We start from the raw sequence: 18,815 nt of genomic DNA, 5'->3' as shown, positions 1-18,815 counted from the left end.
TCCTTTTTCTTGTATCTTGGGGGGAGAGTCTAAGGAAAGAGCTCACTCCGTCATGAGGCTGACATCTCTTTCTTTAAGTGTTTTTTAATGTGTCTATATAATTTTTTATGCTTCCTTTTTAAAAAATTAGGGGAAATTCACATAACATAGAATTAATTAAAGTGTACATTCAGTGGCATTTACTACATTAACAATGTTGTGTAAACACCACGTCTATCTAGTTCCAAAACATTTTCATCACCACAAAAGGAAACCCAATACCCATTAAGCAGTTACTCCCCATTCCCTTCTCCTCTCTGCCTCTGGTAACCACCAGTCCACTTTCTGTCTCAATGGATTTTCCTATTCTGGATATTTCGTATATATGGAGTCATATCATATATGACCTTTTGTGTCTGGCTTCATTCACCTAGCCTAATATTTTCAAGGTCCATTAGACTACAGCCTTCAATCAGAAATATCAGATTTAAAAGTTAAAATGAATTTGACTGGAATCTTAGTGTAACACATTAACTCAAATTATTCTTGTTTGAAAAGGTGCTTATAGGGTACTGATATCTCATAGTCACATAGTGGTTGCCTCTTACAGAGTGGTTCACAAAATTTACCTGATTTGATGGTCACAGCAACCCAGTGAGGTAGACAGGGAAAGTGTTAGAACCCGCACTGTCCAGTCCTTACACTACTACTAACACTAATATTATGACTTATAGTAAAAGCACCTAAGATCGCTTGAATGCTTTGTCTGTGCCACGCCCTGTTCTAAGAATTTTGCATTTATTTACTCATTTAATCCTCACAACAATCCTAAGAGGTGTATGTACTACTATTGTCATCATTTCATTTCACAGGTGAGAAAATTTAGGCACAAAAGGTAAGTAACGTTCTCAAGGTCATGTGATTAGTAAGACAGAAGTGAGGTTCAGACCCAGGCAGTCTTCGCTTCAAAGCCTGGGCCCTTAACCAGCACACACTCAGTTGCCCAGGGCCCATATAAAATCTTGCTGATTGTAAGTGGCAGAGCTGCGGCTGGTCTGGCTCTTCCTAGACCCAGGTCATGGCTGTGCTACTACTGCCCTGACTCTTCTTAGGAGCACTTCCTGTGTACACCTCCCTTTGTCAAATGGGAGGCATGGACCTCAGACTCTTTTTGGCCAGTCTTACTTGAAAGAGTGTTGCTGAATCTTTTGCAGTAAACAGTGGCTTTCTTCATGATGGATTTTTATCTTCCAGGTGTTAGCTACTGGCGGGTGCCTCATGAGCTGATAGAATGTTGGACTCTGGAAGAGCGGCCTTTACTTGGAAGCCTGCGTCACATGGCCCCAATTCGAAAGAGGTTATCTGTGTTCTGTTGATCTTTTAAAATCTGTGACCTATATTTTTACTGCCTTTATTGGAGAAGTGAATAATGGTTCTTGACCTTACTAAGCTTATTAGTCACCTAGATGAATATTCTGCCTTACCATCAAAATATAAATCTTGATAAATGCAGTCACCAAAACTATGTAAAACCTGGAAATAATTACGTAAAACTGAGTTATGATAGATTCTTTTTTGGAGAGTGTGATTTTAAAAATACTAGTGGACATAGTAGGAATGCTGCAGTATTTTTCCCTACAGAAGTGAAATCCCGGACTCTATTCGAAGTAGTCAAAATATTTATTAGACTTAATATTTGGGATTTCCTGTGACTTATTCTTAATTCCTTTCTCCTTTTTCTTCTCACGATAGCATTTTTATTTAATGATATATTCTAGTGTTCTATGAAATTATTAGCATTAAATTCATTCTACATCTGTGCCTTTTGCTGTGTTTTAAATACATTTAAAATCATATTTCTTTTTCATGGTCTGGGTATTATTCACGGTTTTCAGATGTTCTAATTTCTTGATCATCTACTCTAGAATTTGGAATTTTAGACTGCTTTCTTACTTCTGCCCTCTAGATCTTTCATAGAAATGCAGAGAAGTTTATTCAGTTTTTAGTGGTTAATCATCTCTTGTTAAAACAGATCTTTTTTCCTAAAGGATCTCGTTTTATTATCATTATTTATTTTGTCTTTTGAACTTATAGTTAGCAAATATTATTTGGGTATAGATCAGTGGTTCTAACCTGGGGGCAATCTTGTCCTCCAGGGGATATTTGGTAGTATTTGAAGACACTGTGGAGTGCGGGATGCTACTGGCATCCAGCGGGTAGAGGCCACTGATGCTGTTACACCTTCTAGAATCCACAGGGCAGCCCCCATAACAAAGAATTATCCACCCACAAATGGCAGTAGGGCTAAGGTTGAGAAACCTTGGTCTAGAGTCTAGTGGAAGATGTAGGCAGAAAGCAAAGCAAGTAGGAATGGTTTTATGGAGACTTTCCTCTGTGTTAGTTGTCTTCCCCCTGGAATTTTGTTAAGCATCATTTTTGTTTCATGGGTACGATAATGATAATGATGACTTGGAAGTACTTGTGAGGTCCTGAAGAACCATCTGACTCACTTGAGAAAATTTAGTTATGTTCAGTAGAGTTTTAGAGTTGGATATATTATATTCACATTCTTTATTACAAATGGCAATTTTGAAATCACCATGCTGTTATGATCCCTTTTCCAAGAATCGGAATTCACTTGTTGTATTTGCCTCTGAAAACACAACAGTGCTGGGTGAGAGGGAGAAGTCTTGGAGGATTGCTATTATACTTCATGTTCAGGAGCTGATCTTCATGAAGTAAAACTGATGGAAGCAGTAGGGGGAGCAGGCAAACTTGACAGTGGTTGTTTGATAGTTTTAAGGTCATTTAAAACAATATTCTGTGTGATTTATCCTTCATTTTGTTATGTGGTGTATCACACTGACTGATTTGCAGATGTTGAACCATCTTTGATCTCTGGAATAAATCCAACTTGATCATAGTGTATCATCCTCTTAAAGTGCTGTTGAGTTCAGTTTGCTAATATTTTGTTGAGAATTTTGTATGTATGTTCAGCAGGGATATTGGCCTATATTTTCTGTCTTGTGGCATCTTTGTCTGGTTTTGGTATCAGGGTAATGCTGACCTTATAAAATGAGTTTGGAAGAGTTCCCTCTTCTATTTTTTGGAACAGTTTGAGAAGGATTTATATTAATTCTTCTTTGAATGTTTGGTAGAATTCACCAGTGAAGCCATCTGGTCCTGGACTTTTGTTGGTAGGTTTTTGATTACTGATTCAATCTCCTTACTAGTAATCAGTCTGTTCAGATTTTCTTTTTCATCATGATTCAGTCTTGGTAGGTTGTATGTTTCTAGGAATTTATCTGTTTGTTCTAGGTTGTCCAATTTGTATGTACATAATTATCTATAGTAGTCTGTTCTTATTCTTTGTATATCTCTGGTATCAGTTGTAACATCTCTTTCATTTCTGCTTTTATTTATTTGAGTCCTCTCTCTTTCTTTTCTTGGTGAGTCTAGCTAAAGGTTTGTCAAATTTTTCCCCCTCAGAGAATCAGCTGTTAGTTCAGTGATCTTTTCTCTTGTCTTTTTAGTGTCTATTTCATTTATTTCTGCTCTAATCTTTGTTATTTCCTTCCTTCTACTAACTTTGGGCTCCGTTTGTTCTTCTTTTTCCAGTTCCTTGAGGTGTAAAGTTAAGTTGTTTGTTTGAGCCTTTTCTTGTTTCTTGAGGTAGGCATTTACTGCTATGAACTTCCCTCTTAGAACTGCTTTTGCTGCCTCCCATAAATTTTGATATGTTACATTTCCATTTTTGTTTGTCTCAAGGTATTTTTTTTTTTACGTCTCTTTTGTTTTCTTCTTTGACTCACTGGTTCTGTAGCATGTTGTTTCATCTTCATGTATTTGTTAATTTTCCAGTTTTCTTCATGTAATTAATTTCTAGTTTCATACCATTGTTGTTGGAAAAGATGCTTGATATCATTTCAGTCCTCTTAAATTTATTTAAAACTTGTTTTGTGCCCTAATATATGATCTATCTTGAAGAATGTTCCGTGTGCACTTGAAAAGAGTGTGTAGTCTGCTGATTTTAGATGGAATGTTCTTTATACATCTGTTAAGTCCATCTGGTCTAACATGTCGTTTAAAGTGATGTTTCCTTATTGATCTTCAGTCTGGATGATCTATCCATTGACGTAAGTGGGGTGTTAAAGTCCTCTTCTATTATTTTATTGCTGTCTATTTCTCCCTTTACGTCTGTTAATATTTCCTTTATATATTTAGGTGCTCCTATGTTGGATGCATAAATATTTACAAATATTGTATCCTCTTGTTGGATTGACCCCTTTATCATTATGTAATGCTCTTCTTTGTCTCTTATTACAGTCTCTGTTTTAAAGTCTATTTTGTGTGATATAAGTATAGCTACTCCAGCTTTCTTTTGGTTTCTATTTGCATGGAATATCTTTTTCCACCCCTTCACTTTCAGTCTGTGTGTGCCCTTAATCTAAAGTGAGTCTTGTGTAGGCAGCATATAGATGGGTCTTGCTTTTTTATCCATTCAGCTACTCTGTGTCTTTTGATTGGAGAATTTAGTCCATTTACATTTAAAGCAATTATTGATAGGTATGTGCTTATTTCCATTTTGTTAATAGTTTTCTGGCTGTTTTTGTAGTTCCTCTCTGTTCCTTTCTTCTTCTCTTGCTCTCTTTCTTTGTGGTTTGATGATTTTCTTTAGTTCTATCCCTCAATTCCTTTCTTTTTATCTTTTGTGTGTTTGCTATAGGTTTTTGCTTTGTGGTTACCATGAGGCTAACATATAACAGCTTATAACAGTCTATTTTTTAAAGTTAATTTTTATTGAGTTTATGATAGTTTGCAATGTTGTGAAATTTCAGTTGTACATTATCGTTTGTCAGTCGTGTTGTGGGTGCACCCCTTCACCCTCTGTGCCCACCCCCTACCCCCACTTTCCCCTGGTAGCCACTAATCTGTTCTCTTTGTCTACATTTTTAAATTCCTCATATGAGTGGAGTCATAGATTGTCTTTCTCTATCTGGCTTATTTCACTTAACATAATTCCCTCAAGGTCCATCCATGTTGTTGTGAATGGGACAATTTTATTCTTTTCTATGGCTGAGTAGTATTCCATTGTATATATATTCCATATCTTCTTTATCCAATCATCAGTTGATGAGCACTTAGGTTGCTTCCATGTCTTGCCTATTGTAAATGATGCTGCAATAAACATAGGGGTGCATGGGACTTTTGGAATTGCTGACTTCAAGTTCTTTGGGTAGATACCCAGTAGTGGGATGGCTGGATTGTATGGTAGTTCTATTTTTAATTTTTTGAGAAATCTCCATACTGTTTTCCTTAGTGACTGCACCAGTTTGCATTCCCACCAGCAGTGTATGAGGGTTCCTTTTTCTCCACAACCTTTCCAACATTTGTCACTTTTTGTTTTGGTTATTTTTGCCATTCTAATGGGTGTAAGGTGATATCTTAGTGTAGTTTTGATTTACATTTCCCTGATGATCAGTGATGATGAACATCTTTTCGTGTGCGTATTGGCCATCCGTATATGTTCTTTGGAGAAATGTCTGTTCATGTCTCCTGCCCATTTTTTGATCAGGTTGTTTGATTTTTTGTTGTTGAGTTGTGTGAGTTCTTTATATATTATGGATATTAACCCTTTGTTGGATGTATGACTTGCAAATATTTTTTCCCAGTTAATGGGTTGTTTTTTTGTTTCAATCCTGTTTTCCTTTGCCTTGAAGAAGCTCTTTAGTCTGATGAAGTCCCATTTGTTTATTCTTTCTATTGTTTCCCTTGTCTGAGAAGACATGGTGTCCAAAAAGATCCTTTTAATACTGATGTCAAAGAGTGTACTGTCTACATTTTCTTCTAGAAGCCTTATGGTTTCAGGTCTTACCTTTAGGTCTTTGATCCATTTTGAGTTTATTTTGGTGAATGGTGAAAAAGAATGGTCAATTTTCATTCTTTTAGATGTGGCTTTCCAGTCTTCCCAGCACCATTTGTTGAAAAGACTTTCTTTTCTCCATCGTATGCCCTCAGCTCCTTTGTCGAAGATAAGCTGTCCATAGATGTGTGGTTTTATTTCTGGGCTTTCAATTCTGTTCCATTGATCTGTGCACCTGTTTTTGTAACAGTACATGCTGTTTTGATTACTGTAGCTTTGTAGTATGTTTTGAAGTCAGGGATTGTGATGCCTCCAGTTTTGTTCTTTTTTCTCAGGACTGCTTTAGCAATTCGGGGTCTTTTGTTGCCCCATATGGATTTTAGGATTCTTTGTTCTAATTCTGTAAAGAATGTCATTGGGATTCTGATTGGGATTGCGTTGAATCTCTAGATTGCTTTAGGTAGTATGGACATTTTAATTATGTTTATTCTTCCAATCCACGTGCATGGAATGTCTTTCCATTTGTTTATGTTGTCATCAATTTCTTTCAGGAAAGTTGTAGTTTTGATTGTATAGGTCTTTCACTTCCTTAGTTAAATCCACCCCAAGGTATTTTCTTCTTTTTGTTGTAATTGTGAATGGTATTGTGTTCTTGAGTTTTTTTCCTGTTAATTCATTATTAGAGTATAGAAATGCTACTGATTTATGTAAGTTGATTTTATACCCTGCAACATTGCTGTAGTTGTTGATCATTTCTAAAAGTTTTCCAGTGGATTCTTTGGGGTTTTCTGTATATAAGATCATGTTGTCTGAAAACAGTGAGAGTTTCACTTCTTCCCTCCCTATTTGGATTCCTTTTATTCCTTTCTCTTGCCTAATTGCTCTGGTCAAAACCTCCAGTACTATGTTAAATAAGAGTGGTGATAGAGGGCATCCTTGTCTCGTTCCTGTTCTCAGGGGGATGGTGCTCAGTTTTTGCCCATTGAGTATGATGTTGGCTGTGGGTTTGTCATATATGGCCTTTATTATGTTGATGTAATTTCCTTCTATGCCCATTTTGTTCAGAGTCTTTATCATAAATGGCTGTTGGATCTTGTCAAATGCTTTCTCTGCATCTAATGAGATGATCATGTGGTTTTTATTCCTCAGTTTGTTGATGTGGTGTATCACGTTGATTGATTTGCAGATGTTGAGCCATCCCTGTGTCCCTGGTATGAATCCCACTTGATCGTGAAGTATGATCCTTTTGATGAATTGCTGAATTTGGATTGCAAAAATTTTGTTGAGAATTTTTTTCTTTTTAAGATTTTATTTTTCCTTTTTCTCCCCAAAGCCCCCTGGTACATAGCTGTATATTCTTAGTTGTGGGTCCTTCTAGTTGTGGCATGTGGGACGCCGCCTCAGCATGACTTGCCGAGTGGTGCCATGTCTGCACCCAGGATCTGAACTGGTGAAACCCTGGGCCACCGAAGCAGAGCGCGCGAACTTAACCGCTCAGCCGCTGGGCCGGGCCCTGTTGAGTATTTTTGCATCTATGTTCATCAGCGATATTGGCCTATAGTTCTCCTTTTTCGTTCTGTCCTTGTCAGGCTTTGGTATCAGTGTGATGTTGGCCTTGTACAATGTGTTAGGAAGTGTTCCATCCTCCCCAATTTTTTGGAATAGGTTGAAAAGTATAGGTATTAAATCCTCTTTGAAAGTTTGGTATAATTCCCCAGGAAAGCTGTCTGGTTCTGGGGTTTTATTCTTTGGGATGCTTTTGATTGCTGTTTCAATCTCTTTCCTTGTGATTGGCTTGTTCAGATTGTCTGCTTCTTCTTGACTTAGTTTTGGGAGATTGTAAGAGTCTAAGAATTTGTCCATTTCCTCTAGGTTATCCATTTGTTGGCATATAGTTTTTCGTGGTATTCTCTTATAATCCGTTGTATTTCTGTGGAGTCTGTTGTTATTTCTCCTCTCTCATTTCTGATTTTGTTTATTTGAGCTTTCTCTCTTTTTTTCTTTGTAAGTCTGGCTAGGGGTTTGTCAATTTTATTTATCTTCTCAAAGAACCATCTCTTTTTTTCATTAATCCTTTCTACTGCCTTTTTTGTTTCAGAAGCATTTATTTCTGCTCTGGTATTTATTATTTCTCACCTTCTGCTGACTTTGGGCTTTGTTTGTTCTTCTTTCTCTAATTTAGTTAGGTGTAGTTTGAGATTGCTTATTTGGGATTTTTCTTGTTTGTTAAGGTGTGCATGTATTGTGATGAATTTCCCTCTTAATACAGGTTTTGCTGCATCCCATATGAGTTGTTATGACATGTTATCATTTTCATTTGTCTCCAGATATTTTTTTATTTCTCCTTTAATTTCTTCAGTGATCCATTGTTGTTCAATAGCATATTTATTCTCCACATCTTTGTCCCTTTGTCAGCTTTTTTCTTTGAATTAATTTCTAGCTTCATAGCATTATGATCAGAGAAGATGCTTGTTATTATATCACTTTTTTTAAATTTATAGAGGCTTGCCTTGTTTCCCAACATATGGTCTATCTTTGAGAATGTTCTGTGCGCTCTTGAGAAGAATGTGTATTCTGCTGTTTTTGGATGGAGTGTTCTGTGTATGTCTATTAAAGTCCAACTGTTTTAGCTTTTCATTTAATCCACTGTTTCCTTGTTGATTTTCTGTTTGGATGATCTGTCCAATGATGTGAGTGGGGTGTTGAGGTCCCCTACTATTATTGTGTTATTTTTGATACCTTCTTTTAGGTTTGTTAACAGTTGCTTTATGAACTTTGATTCTCCTGTGTTGGGTGCATAGATATTTATAAGCATTGTTTCTTCTTGATGTAGTGTCCCTTTGATCATTATATACTGCCCCATCTTGAAATCTACTTTGTTTGATATAAGCATTGCAATACCTGCTTTCTTTTGTTTGCCATTAGCTTGGAATATCGTCTTCCACCCCTTCACTCTTTATTTGTCATTGGAGCTCAGGTGTCTTTCCTGGAGGCAACAAATTGTTGGATCTTGTTCTTTAATCGATCTTGCCACTGTGTGTCTTTTTCTTGGAGAGTTCAGTCCGTTTATATTGAGGGTGATTATTGATGTATGATGGCTTAGTGCTGTCATTCTGTCACTCATTTTCCAATTTTCCCACATTTCCTTTGTTTCTCGTCCTGTGTGTTTTGGTCTTCCCATTGACTTCTGCAATTTCTTATGCTGTGTTTCTTAGTTTTTTTGTTATTTATTCTTTGTGTCTCTGTTCTGCTTTTTAGTTTAGTGGCTACCCTGAAGTTTGTATTCAGAATCTTGTGCATAACATAGTCCATTTTCCGATGGCCTCTTGTTTCCTTAGTCTAAACGGATTCAGTCCCTTTCCTCCTCCCTTCCAACTTGTGTTGTGAGTTTGTGGTTAAAGTGACAAGATTGTCTTTGTTTTTGGAGTTTTCCTTCCTTTTATCCTAATATAGTTGAATATTTGCTATCCTATTCTGATTCTGTTTGTCTCCTTACTCTGTTTTGTGACCCCTTTCTCCCTTGTTTTCTTTTTTCGGGTGTGAGGGCCTTCTTGAGGATTTCTTCTAGGGGTCATCTCGTGGCTACGAAGTCCCTTAGCTTTTGTTTCTCTGGGAAAGATTTAATTTCTCCCTCATATCTGAAGGATATTTTTGCTGGATATAGTATTCTTGGCTGAAGATTTTTATCTTTTAAAGTTTTGAATATGTCATTCCAATCTGTCCTAGCTTGTAAGGTTTCTGCAGAGAAATCCACTGAAAGTCTGATAGGAGTTCCTTTGTAGGTTATTTTCTTCTACCTTACTGCCCTGAGTATTCTTTCTTTGTCATTCATTTTTGCCAGTTTTACTACTATATGCCTTGCAGTAGGTCTTTTTACATTGACATATCTAGGAGATCTGAAAACTTCCTCCACACACATTTCTCTCTCATCCCCTAGATTTGGGAAGTTCTCTGCTATTATTTCTTTGAGCACGCTTTCTGCTCCATCCTCCTTTTCTTCACCTTCTTGGACACCTATAGTTCTTATGCTACATTTCCTCATTGAGTCAGCTCTCTCTCAGAGATTTTCTTCATTTGTTTTTAGTCTTATTTCTCTCTCTTCCTCTGTCTGGTGCCATTCAACCTGTCTATCTTCGATTATGCTGATTTTCTCCTCTATGGTGTCCACACGAGCATTCAGGGTATCTGTATTTTGTTTTATCTGATCCATTGTATTTTTCATCTCTAGTACTTCTCATCGATTCTTCTTTATAGTTTCAATCTCTTTTATGAAGGAACTCCAGAACTCGTTGAATTGTTTCTGTATATTTTCTTTTACCTCATTGAATTTTTTGACGATAGCTATTCTGAATTCATTGTCATTTAGTTTACTTATTTCCAAGTCCTCAGGACATAATTCTGTGTATTTATTGTTTACCTTCTCATCTGGAGCTTCTATGAATTGTTTGATGCTAGAAGAACGATCTTTCCTCGGTGATATTATTCTGTTGTAGTTACAGCCTATCACCACTAGATGGGGGTCGAGATCTGTGTATTCTGAGCCCTCCGCCTTCAGGTGGTGCAGCACAGTGGGTTGTGGGAGGGGCACTTTCTCTTACCCCAAACCGGGGTTTTCTGATCAGCTCTCGCTATCTGGTCTCCTGGGGTCTTGGCTTGATGAGGTCACCCCTCACGAAAGCTTTCACCCTGTTAGAGTGCTTCCCTTGAGGCTACAAGGGCGCCAGGGAGTCCTGGGTGAGCCTGTGGATGCACAACCCCTCCCACATTCCTTCCCTCCCAGAGCCTCCCGAGCAGCGACCGCAGTCTTTAGGGGAGGGAGCTAAGTCCTCTCTTACCCTGTTCCAGCTTCTCCCAGTGGGGCTCCAGCCTCTCCCCGCTGCGTTGTTTGGCTGCTGTGGGTCTCCGAGGATTCCTGTGGTATTAGGATATTTTTTGTTGGAATACGGTTGCTCCTTTTTGTTGTATGTGGAGGGGAGAGAGTCCTGGGCAAACTCACTCCACCATGACGCTGACGTCACTCCTGTAACAGTCTGTTTTGAGTTGATAACTCAAGTTTGATCCCATTCTAAACTTAACATTTTTACTCTACTCCCACATTTAAAAATTTTGATGTCATATTTTGCATCTTTTTATCTTGTGTATCCCTTTAATTATTATAATCACAGTTATTTTTACTGCCTTTGGCTTTTAACCTTCATACTAGTTTTATAAGCAATTAATCCACTGTCTTTACTGTATATTTACCTTTCCAGTGAGATTTATTCTTTCATATGTTCTTGTTAGTAATTAGCACCCTTTCTTTTTGGCTTAAAGAAGCCCCTTTAACATTTCTTGTAAGGCTGGTTTAGTGGTGATGAATTCCTTTAGCTTTTGTTTGTCTGGAAAACTGTTGATCTCTCCTTCAATTCTGAGTGATAACTTTGCCAGGTATTTTTGGTGAGATATTTTTTCCTATCAGCAATTTGAATATATTATGCCACTTCCTTCTGGTCCGCAAAATTTCTGCTCAAAAATCTGCTGATAGTTTTATAAGGGTTCCCTTGTATGTATATAACAAGTTGTTATTCTCTTGCTGCTTTTAAGATTGTCTTCTTGTCTTTAACTTTTGACATGTTAATTATAATGTGTCTTACTATGGGTCTCTGGGTTCCTCTTATTTGAAAGTCTCTGGGCTTTCTGGATCTGAGTGTCTGTTTATTTTCTCCGGTTAGAGAAGTTTTCAGTGCTTATTTCTTCAAATAAGATTTCTGCCCCTTTCTCTCTCTCTTCTTCTGGGAGCTCTATAATGTAAATGTTAGTCCGTTTCATGTTGTCCCATAAGTCCCTTAAGCTATCTTCACTTTTATTCATTCTTTTTTTTCCCCCACCTCTGATTGGATGAGTTCCACTGCCCTGTCTTCGAGTCCACTGATCCTTTCTTCTGTGTCATCTAATCTGCTCTTAAACCCTTCTATAGTATTCTTCAGTTCAGTTGGTGTGTTTTTCAGCTCTGTGACTTCTATTTGGTACTTTCTTATGTTTTCCGTCTCTTTGCTGAAGTTCTCACTGTGTTTATCCATTCTTCACCTGAGTTCAGTGAGCATCTTTATGACCATTCCTTTTAACTATTTATCAGGTAAATTACTTATCTCCATTTCATTAAGGTTTTTTCTGAGCTTTTATCTTATTCTTTCATTTGGAACATATTCTTTTATTTCTTAATTTTGCTTGACTCTCTGTGTTGGTTTCTATACAGTAGATGAAACAACAAGGAGTGGCCTTGTGTAAGAGATGTACCTTGTTATTCTATCCAGGCCTACCTCTTGGTGGTCTCTCAATCTTCTGTGCTGGTCCAAGCAGCCTATTATATTTTTAATAGCTCCCAGTCATTGAGGATGTGCCAAGACCAATCAGTATACCAAAGGAGGTACCTCAGCACCTAGATTCAGGCTGACTGGAAGCTAGACCCTCAGGCAGCAGCTTTTAAAAGTATGCAAATATATACAGTCTTGTGGGCCTACGAGTGTAAGCCCTGCTGGCCATCAGAGCCAGGCAATATGGAGATGTACCCTGGGCAACATTTGCAAAAATTGGGGCTCCAGCCAAGTGTATAAGCTCTTTTCTGGGAGATACTGGTGAGCTGGATCAAGGCAGAGGGAGAGCACCAAAATGGCATTCACAGCCTATGTTCCTTGAGAGCAGCTCTGTAGGCCAGTAGATGTGTGCCAAACCTGAAGCCTGCCCCTCAGAGCGAAGCTCCAGAACAAGCAAAGAGTCCTCCTTCACAGAAGGACTGGGGAGTGTGCTGTTGTCTGTACAGTGCCCTGGGGTGGTAGCCTGTCAAGAACTGTCCCTCCAATTGTCATAGTCTTGTAGGACCCAGGAATGCAAGACCCCCAGCCACCATAGCCAGGTGATCAAGGGGTGTCCCTTGGGCAGCAGTTGCAAAGACCAGGGCACCATGTTTAAAAACTAGGGCACCAAATGTGTGTAAAGCTCCCCTCCAGGAGACACTGGTGCTCTGAAGTGTGGCAGAGTGTGAAGATCGCCCCTGCCAGTCTCCATCCCCAGAAAGTGTCCCATCAGGCTCCTAAATGTGTGTGTTAAATTTGATGTCTGCTCCTCAGTCTGCTGCTTTAATATAAGAGGTGATGCTCCTTGTAAACAAGTAAACAAGTTGTTTACTTGCTCTTTGTAAACAAATAAACACATTCTTGTTTAAGTAAACAACTCCTTAAAGACTTGTTTAAGTCTAGCATGATTGGCTGCCTCTGAGCTGGGCCCCAGGGCAAGTGAGTCCAAGTGCATGAGCCCTTGAAGAGCCATTTCTTGGATTGCTACAGTCTTGTACATCTTGGGGCATGAGCCCCATTGGTTTTCAAAGTTAGATATTTTGGGGGCTCTTCTCTCAAGTGCATGTCTTAAAAAGTTGGGATGCCTGATGTGGGGCTCGAACCCTTCACTCCTCAGGGAGAAGCTCTGGGTTTTGAGTCCCCTCCTAGGTGTGAGTTGCCATGCTAGGGGTGGGGTTTATGGGGAGATCATGTCCCAGCCTCTCCCACCTGCTTCGATGTTGTTTTCTACTTGTTTGCCCAATGTGTAGTTGTCACTCAGCCAGCCTTTATGTTTTTTAAAGAGGAAATTTTTCCGTATGTTGCTGTAGGCTCAGTGTATCTGTGGTAGGAGGTGAGTTCAGGATCTTCCTACATTGCCATCTTGAACTGGAACCAATCTATCTTTTGGTTTTGATATCATATAAAAAATCATATGATCATCTCAATAGATGCAGAAAAAGCACTTGACAAAATTCAACATCCATTTATGATAAAAACTCTCAACAAAGTGGGTCCAGAGGAGTTGTACCTCAACATAATAAAGGTCACATACGACAAGCCCAAAGCTAAAGTCATACTCAATGGTGAAAAGCTGATGGCTTTTCCTTTAAGAAGAGGAACAAGACAAGGATGCCCACTCTCATCACTTTTATTCCACATGTTGGAAGTACTACCCAGAGCAGTTAGGCAAGAAAAAGAAATAAAAGGCATCAAAATTGGAAAGGAAGAACTAAAACTATCTTTATTTGCAGATGACATGATATTATGTATAGAAAACCCTAAAGACTCCATCAAAAAACTGTTAGAACTAATAAATGAATTCAATAAAGTTGCAGGATCAAAATCAACACACAAAAAATCTGTTGTGTTTCTATACACTAATAATGAGCTATCAGAAAGAGAAATTAAGAAAACAATCCTATTTACAATTGCACCAAAGAGAGTAAAATACCAGGGAGGTGAAGAACTTGTATACTGAAAGCTCCAAGACATTAATGAAAGAAATTGAAGAAGACACAAATAAATGGAAAGATATTCTGTGCTCATAGATTGGAAGAATTAATATTGTTAAAATGTTTATACGACCCAGAGCAATATATAGATTCAATGCAATCCCTATAAAAATTCCAATGGCATTTTTCACAGAAATAGAACAAACAATCCTAAAATGTATATGGAACCACAAAAGATCCCAAATAGCCTAAGCAATCTTGAGAAAGAAGAACAAAGCTGGAGGCATCACACTCCCTGATTTCAAACTATTTACAAAGCCATAGTAATCAAACAGTATGGTATTGGCACAAAAACAGACACATAGATCAATGGAACAGAATAGAGAGCCCAAAAATAAACCCATGCATATACGGTCAACTAATTTATGACAAAGAAGCCAAGAATATACAATGGGGAAAGGACAGTCTCTTCTATGAATGGTGCTTGAAAAATTGGATATCCACAGGCAAAAGAATGAAACTAGACCACTATCTTACACATACACAAAAATGGAACTCAAAATGGATTAAAGGCTTGAACATAAGACCCGAAATTATAAAACTTCTAGAAGAAAACATAGGCAGTAAACGCCTTCACATGTATCTTGGCAATGATTTTTTGGATTTGACACCAAAAGCAAGAGCAACAAAAGTAAAAATCAAAAAATAGGACTACATCAAACTAAAAAGCTTCTGCACAGCAAAGGGAATAATCAACAAAATGAAAATGCAGCCTATTGAATGGGAGAAAATATTTGCAAATCATATATCTGATAAGGGGTTAATATCCAAAATATGTATAAAGTACTCATACAACTGAACAGTTAAAAAACAACCAGTCCTATTAAAAAATGGGCAGAAGATCTGAAGAGAAATTTTTCCAAAGAAGACATACAGATGGCCATTAGGTACATAAAAAGATGCTCATCATCATTAATCATCAGGAAAATGCAAATCAAAACCACGTGAGTTAGCACCTCACACCTGTGTGTGGCTGTTATCAAAAAGTAGCTGTTATCAGAAAGACAGGAAATAAGTGTTGGTGAGGATGTAGAGAAAAGGGAATCTTTGCGCACTGTTAGTGGGAATGCAAATTGGTGTAGCCACTGTGGAAAACAGTATGGAGGTTCCTAAAAAAATTAAAAGTAGAACTGCTCTACAGTCCAGCAATTCCACTTCTGGGTATTTATTCAAAGAAAATGAAAACACTAACTCAAAAAGATATATGCACCCTCATGTTCATTGCAGCATTATTTACAATAGTCAAGATATGGAAACAACCTAAGTGTCCATTGATGGATGAATGGATAAAGAGATTGTGGTATAAACATAGAATGAAATATTATTTAGCCATAAAAAAGAGTGAAATTTTGCCATTTCTGACAACATGGATGGACCTTGAGGGCATTATGCTAAGTGAAATGTCGGACAAAGACAAATACCAGATGATCTCTGATCTCTTATATGTGGAATCTTAAAAAACACCACAACCAAGCTAATAGATACAGAGACCAGATCGGTGATTTCTAGAGGCAGGAGGTGTGGATGGGGTAGGAAAAAAGGGTGAACTATTTTTTTGTATTTTTTTAGTTTAAGTAATTGAATAAAAAAAATTAAAAAAATAAAATGCTGTTCCCGCTTAGGCTTTTTATAATGAATGGCAAACAGTTCAGGACTCTTTGAAGGTTTTTCCAAGACTTCTCAAATTGAAAAAGCATTTAACTGTGTTATGGGTTTGACCATTCTAGCAGTTCACAAAGTGTGTTCCACAGAATGCTAATTTTTCTGGTGCCAAAGATTGTGTTACAGAATGACTGGGAAATGTGGATGGAACAAAGTGAAATAGGTGTCTGCTATATGCCTTCTCAGAACTTCCAATTTGTTGATACAGATTTTAAAGCGTCAAGAGAACAAAATATGCACTAGCGTTTCTCCAGTTTCTTTGACTGTGAAACCCTTTTTCCCTCAGTAAATCTCTTGAAACTGCTGTTCCCAGAAAAACAGCTTGGGTCTTCCCGCTTATCCTCTGGATCACATCAGGATTCTTGGGAGCAGTGATATGCCGTATAATTCCAGTGTAACACTCCACATTTTAACTTGTCATTGGTATTAACATTATGTGTGATTTTAAAAGAGTTTGTATTCAGACTGAAACAATCTTTTATAAACTTGGTAATTTACTTACTGACCTTGGTGGGAGATGATAGGGAGATAGTAGGTTGATACCTTTTAACCTCTTGACTCAAATTCTTGACAAAAACCTTTTAATTCCCCTGACAGTAAACTTTGGAGATGTTTTCATTAGTTACTGAGCCTCTAAATGCTGACGGTGACTTCTGTATTTACAGGCGACTGGTAGAGTTCAATGAAGAGGAAGAAGGTGTGAACTGTAAGACTGGTCCTAAGCCAGTCAGATTTGTGGGCCCTTCCACCAGCACCCAAATTAAAGTCAAGAACTCGGCTTCCGTCCGGGTGTCTCCGGCCAGAGCGTCCCAGGCCTGGTCCCGGGCGCCGGTGAGCCGGGCTCCGGGCGGGAAGGCAGCGCCGCGCCCTGCGCCCTCCGCAGCCCCGGCCCCGGCGGGCACTGGGGGGCCCGGGCATTCCCAGGCTTCCTGCGGGTCCGCGAGTGCTGAGAATGGAGCCACGCATCCATCTCCAGCCAAGGTTCTGCTCCCGGACAAGAAGGGCACCCCGCACCGAGTGATCAAGCTGAAGCGGACCCCGCTGAGCACCGCCGGCACAGCAGCCCGGCCCGCGGGGCCCCCGCCACCCCCCGGAGCCCCCAGCGCCTTGGGCGTGCGGACTGAAAACGGGCAGGACAAGACTGGCTGATGGTGACGGCGGACTCGGGACGCCCGGTTCGCCTCCCGAGCTCCCGCCCGCGTGTTCTCCGTGCCGGAGAGCTGTGGCCTCCGGTCCTCGTTAGGGTCGTCCCGGGAAAGGGAACCGGCGGGCAGGAGTGGAGCAGGGAGACTTGAAGTGGCTGGGCCTATGTTTACTGCTCATTCTCCCAACTTTTAAATGATTATTTGTCTAGGGGACATTTTGAATTTCAGGTTTGTTTTCTTTTAATGGTTCGTTGGTATTAAGACAACAGAACAGCACAGCGGTCACCACTGGAGAAGTCCACTTTGTTGCTGAAATAATTACAGACTTTAGGCCCTTCGGTAACGTCACTCGCTGCAGCCCAGGGCCGGGAGTGGGGTTTGGGCCCTGGTACCCGGTCTGGTGAGGGGAGGGTGAGGTGGGCGCTCTCCCGCGGCCGGATTGATGGCAGAGAAGGAAGCTCAGGGCGAACTCCCCACACGCGCCTCCCAGGCTCCAAGGCCCGGAGGAAGAGGCTGGGAGCACCCGCACGGTGATGGAGAGCGCACTTTGACTCTCACTCCATTGGACTGTTTTCTCTCCTGGATTGGCTTTTCTCGCTTTTCCCTTAGCAGATTTATTTATACATCACAAGAAGATTTCTTGGGTTAAGAACTATATAACATGTCTTTGGGAAGAATTATTGAACTATTTTAATTTGAATAGCGAAGTTTTGAAAGTATTCTGAAAAAGAAAAGTTAAAAGTTTAACTTTTTAACTAAAGTTAATATTTGCTTTTTAGAAATGACCATTGAAGAGTCATTCTGATTATACAATATGATTTTTTATGCGTAAATTTCCACATAACTTGAATTTAATATTTTTAAACAAAACATTTTGATTACTCCTCTATTTTTCCACAACTATTCAGTTGTCTGTGTTTACTGTTACGTGTTATGTTTTATAATTGGATCACATATTTTCTACCTTCAGAAAGCAGTATGCCTTCAGTGTGTTAAAAGTAAGTTCATAAAGCAGGGTACTTTTTATTCAATGCCTATCATTGTACTTGCATTGCTTTGAAAGAGTAAAGCAAATATACTCAAAACATTACTTTTTACAAAATAAAGTAAAACTTTTCCATAAAACGTGCCATTTTCCATGATTGTACTTATTTTTAAACCTTGGAGCTCTCTAGTATTTCAAAGGCTTGTTCGTTTATATAGGTTATCTGTTTCTGCTTACAAAATTGCTTTCTTGTCTAGGTAATGTAGGAAATAATTAAACCAGTTTTAGATAGCTATCCAAATACCAGCAACCTTTTAAAATAGGTGGTTTATTTGGCTAGGAAAAGTGAATATTTAACTGAAGATTCATGAGTGACATTCCCCTGTGGAATATATAAAATATTCAGTCACCTTGAAAAATACTATTATAAAGAATTCAGGCTTTCTGAAAATCAAAGACCATAGTGAATTTTGAGAATTTCCAATGAGGACATTATTAGTATTACTTGATTTAGGACATTTTGAATTGCTGATTCACTTAAGAAAATTTCCTACTAATAAGCATATAATATGTTTTATTCCTGATAAACATTATCTGGAAAGGAAATGTGTTGAAGATTAATCATGGGTGATTCAGTCAACAGCCTGCATTTCTTTGCATCAGTGGTTTAAGAGAAGTCTGTGTAGCACATTTAGCCTTTATTTATAAGAAGAGAGTTTTTGGAATAATTATTGAGCTGTGGTGCAGCTGAGGTGGAAAGAGAAACGTTCCCTTATGAGTATCAGGAGTCAAAGTCAAACGCAGGATTTTTGAGGAACTTGAACACTAGTTTATTTGGGTTCGGCTCCCTGGGGA

The 18,815-nt window shown here is 38.7% G+C and overlaps 1 protein-coding gene across 1 annotated transcript in view; it reads left to right on the top strand.

Annotated features, from left to right (window-relative positions):
- The window catches only part of KCTD18 (potassium channel tetramerization domain containing 18), a 41,346-nt gene extending 23,246 nt beyond the window's left edge, over positions 1-18,100 (top strand). Inside the window, exons 6-7 of the mRNA XM_070580557.1 lie at positions 1,234-1,336; positions 16,496-18,100. Coding sequence (XP_070436658.1) covers positions 1,234-1,336; positions 16,496-16,979 — 587 coding nt within the window. The 3' untranslated portion in view covers positions 16,980-18,100. The remainder of the gene's footprint in view (positions 1-1,233; positions 1,337-16,495) is intronic.
- Positions 18,101-18,815: the final 715 nt, after the last annotated feature.

The sequence above is a fragment of the Equus przewalskii genome, chromosome 17, assembly GCF_037783145.1.
Source record: "Equus przewalskii isolate Varuska chromosome 17, EquPr2, whole genome shotgun sequence".
NCBI classification, from domain to species: domain Eukaryota; kingdom Metazoa; phylum Chordata; class Mammalia; order Perissodactyla; family Equidae; genus Equus; species Equus przewalskii.
This window is presented reverse-complemented; position numbering and strand designations above follow the sequence as displayed.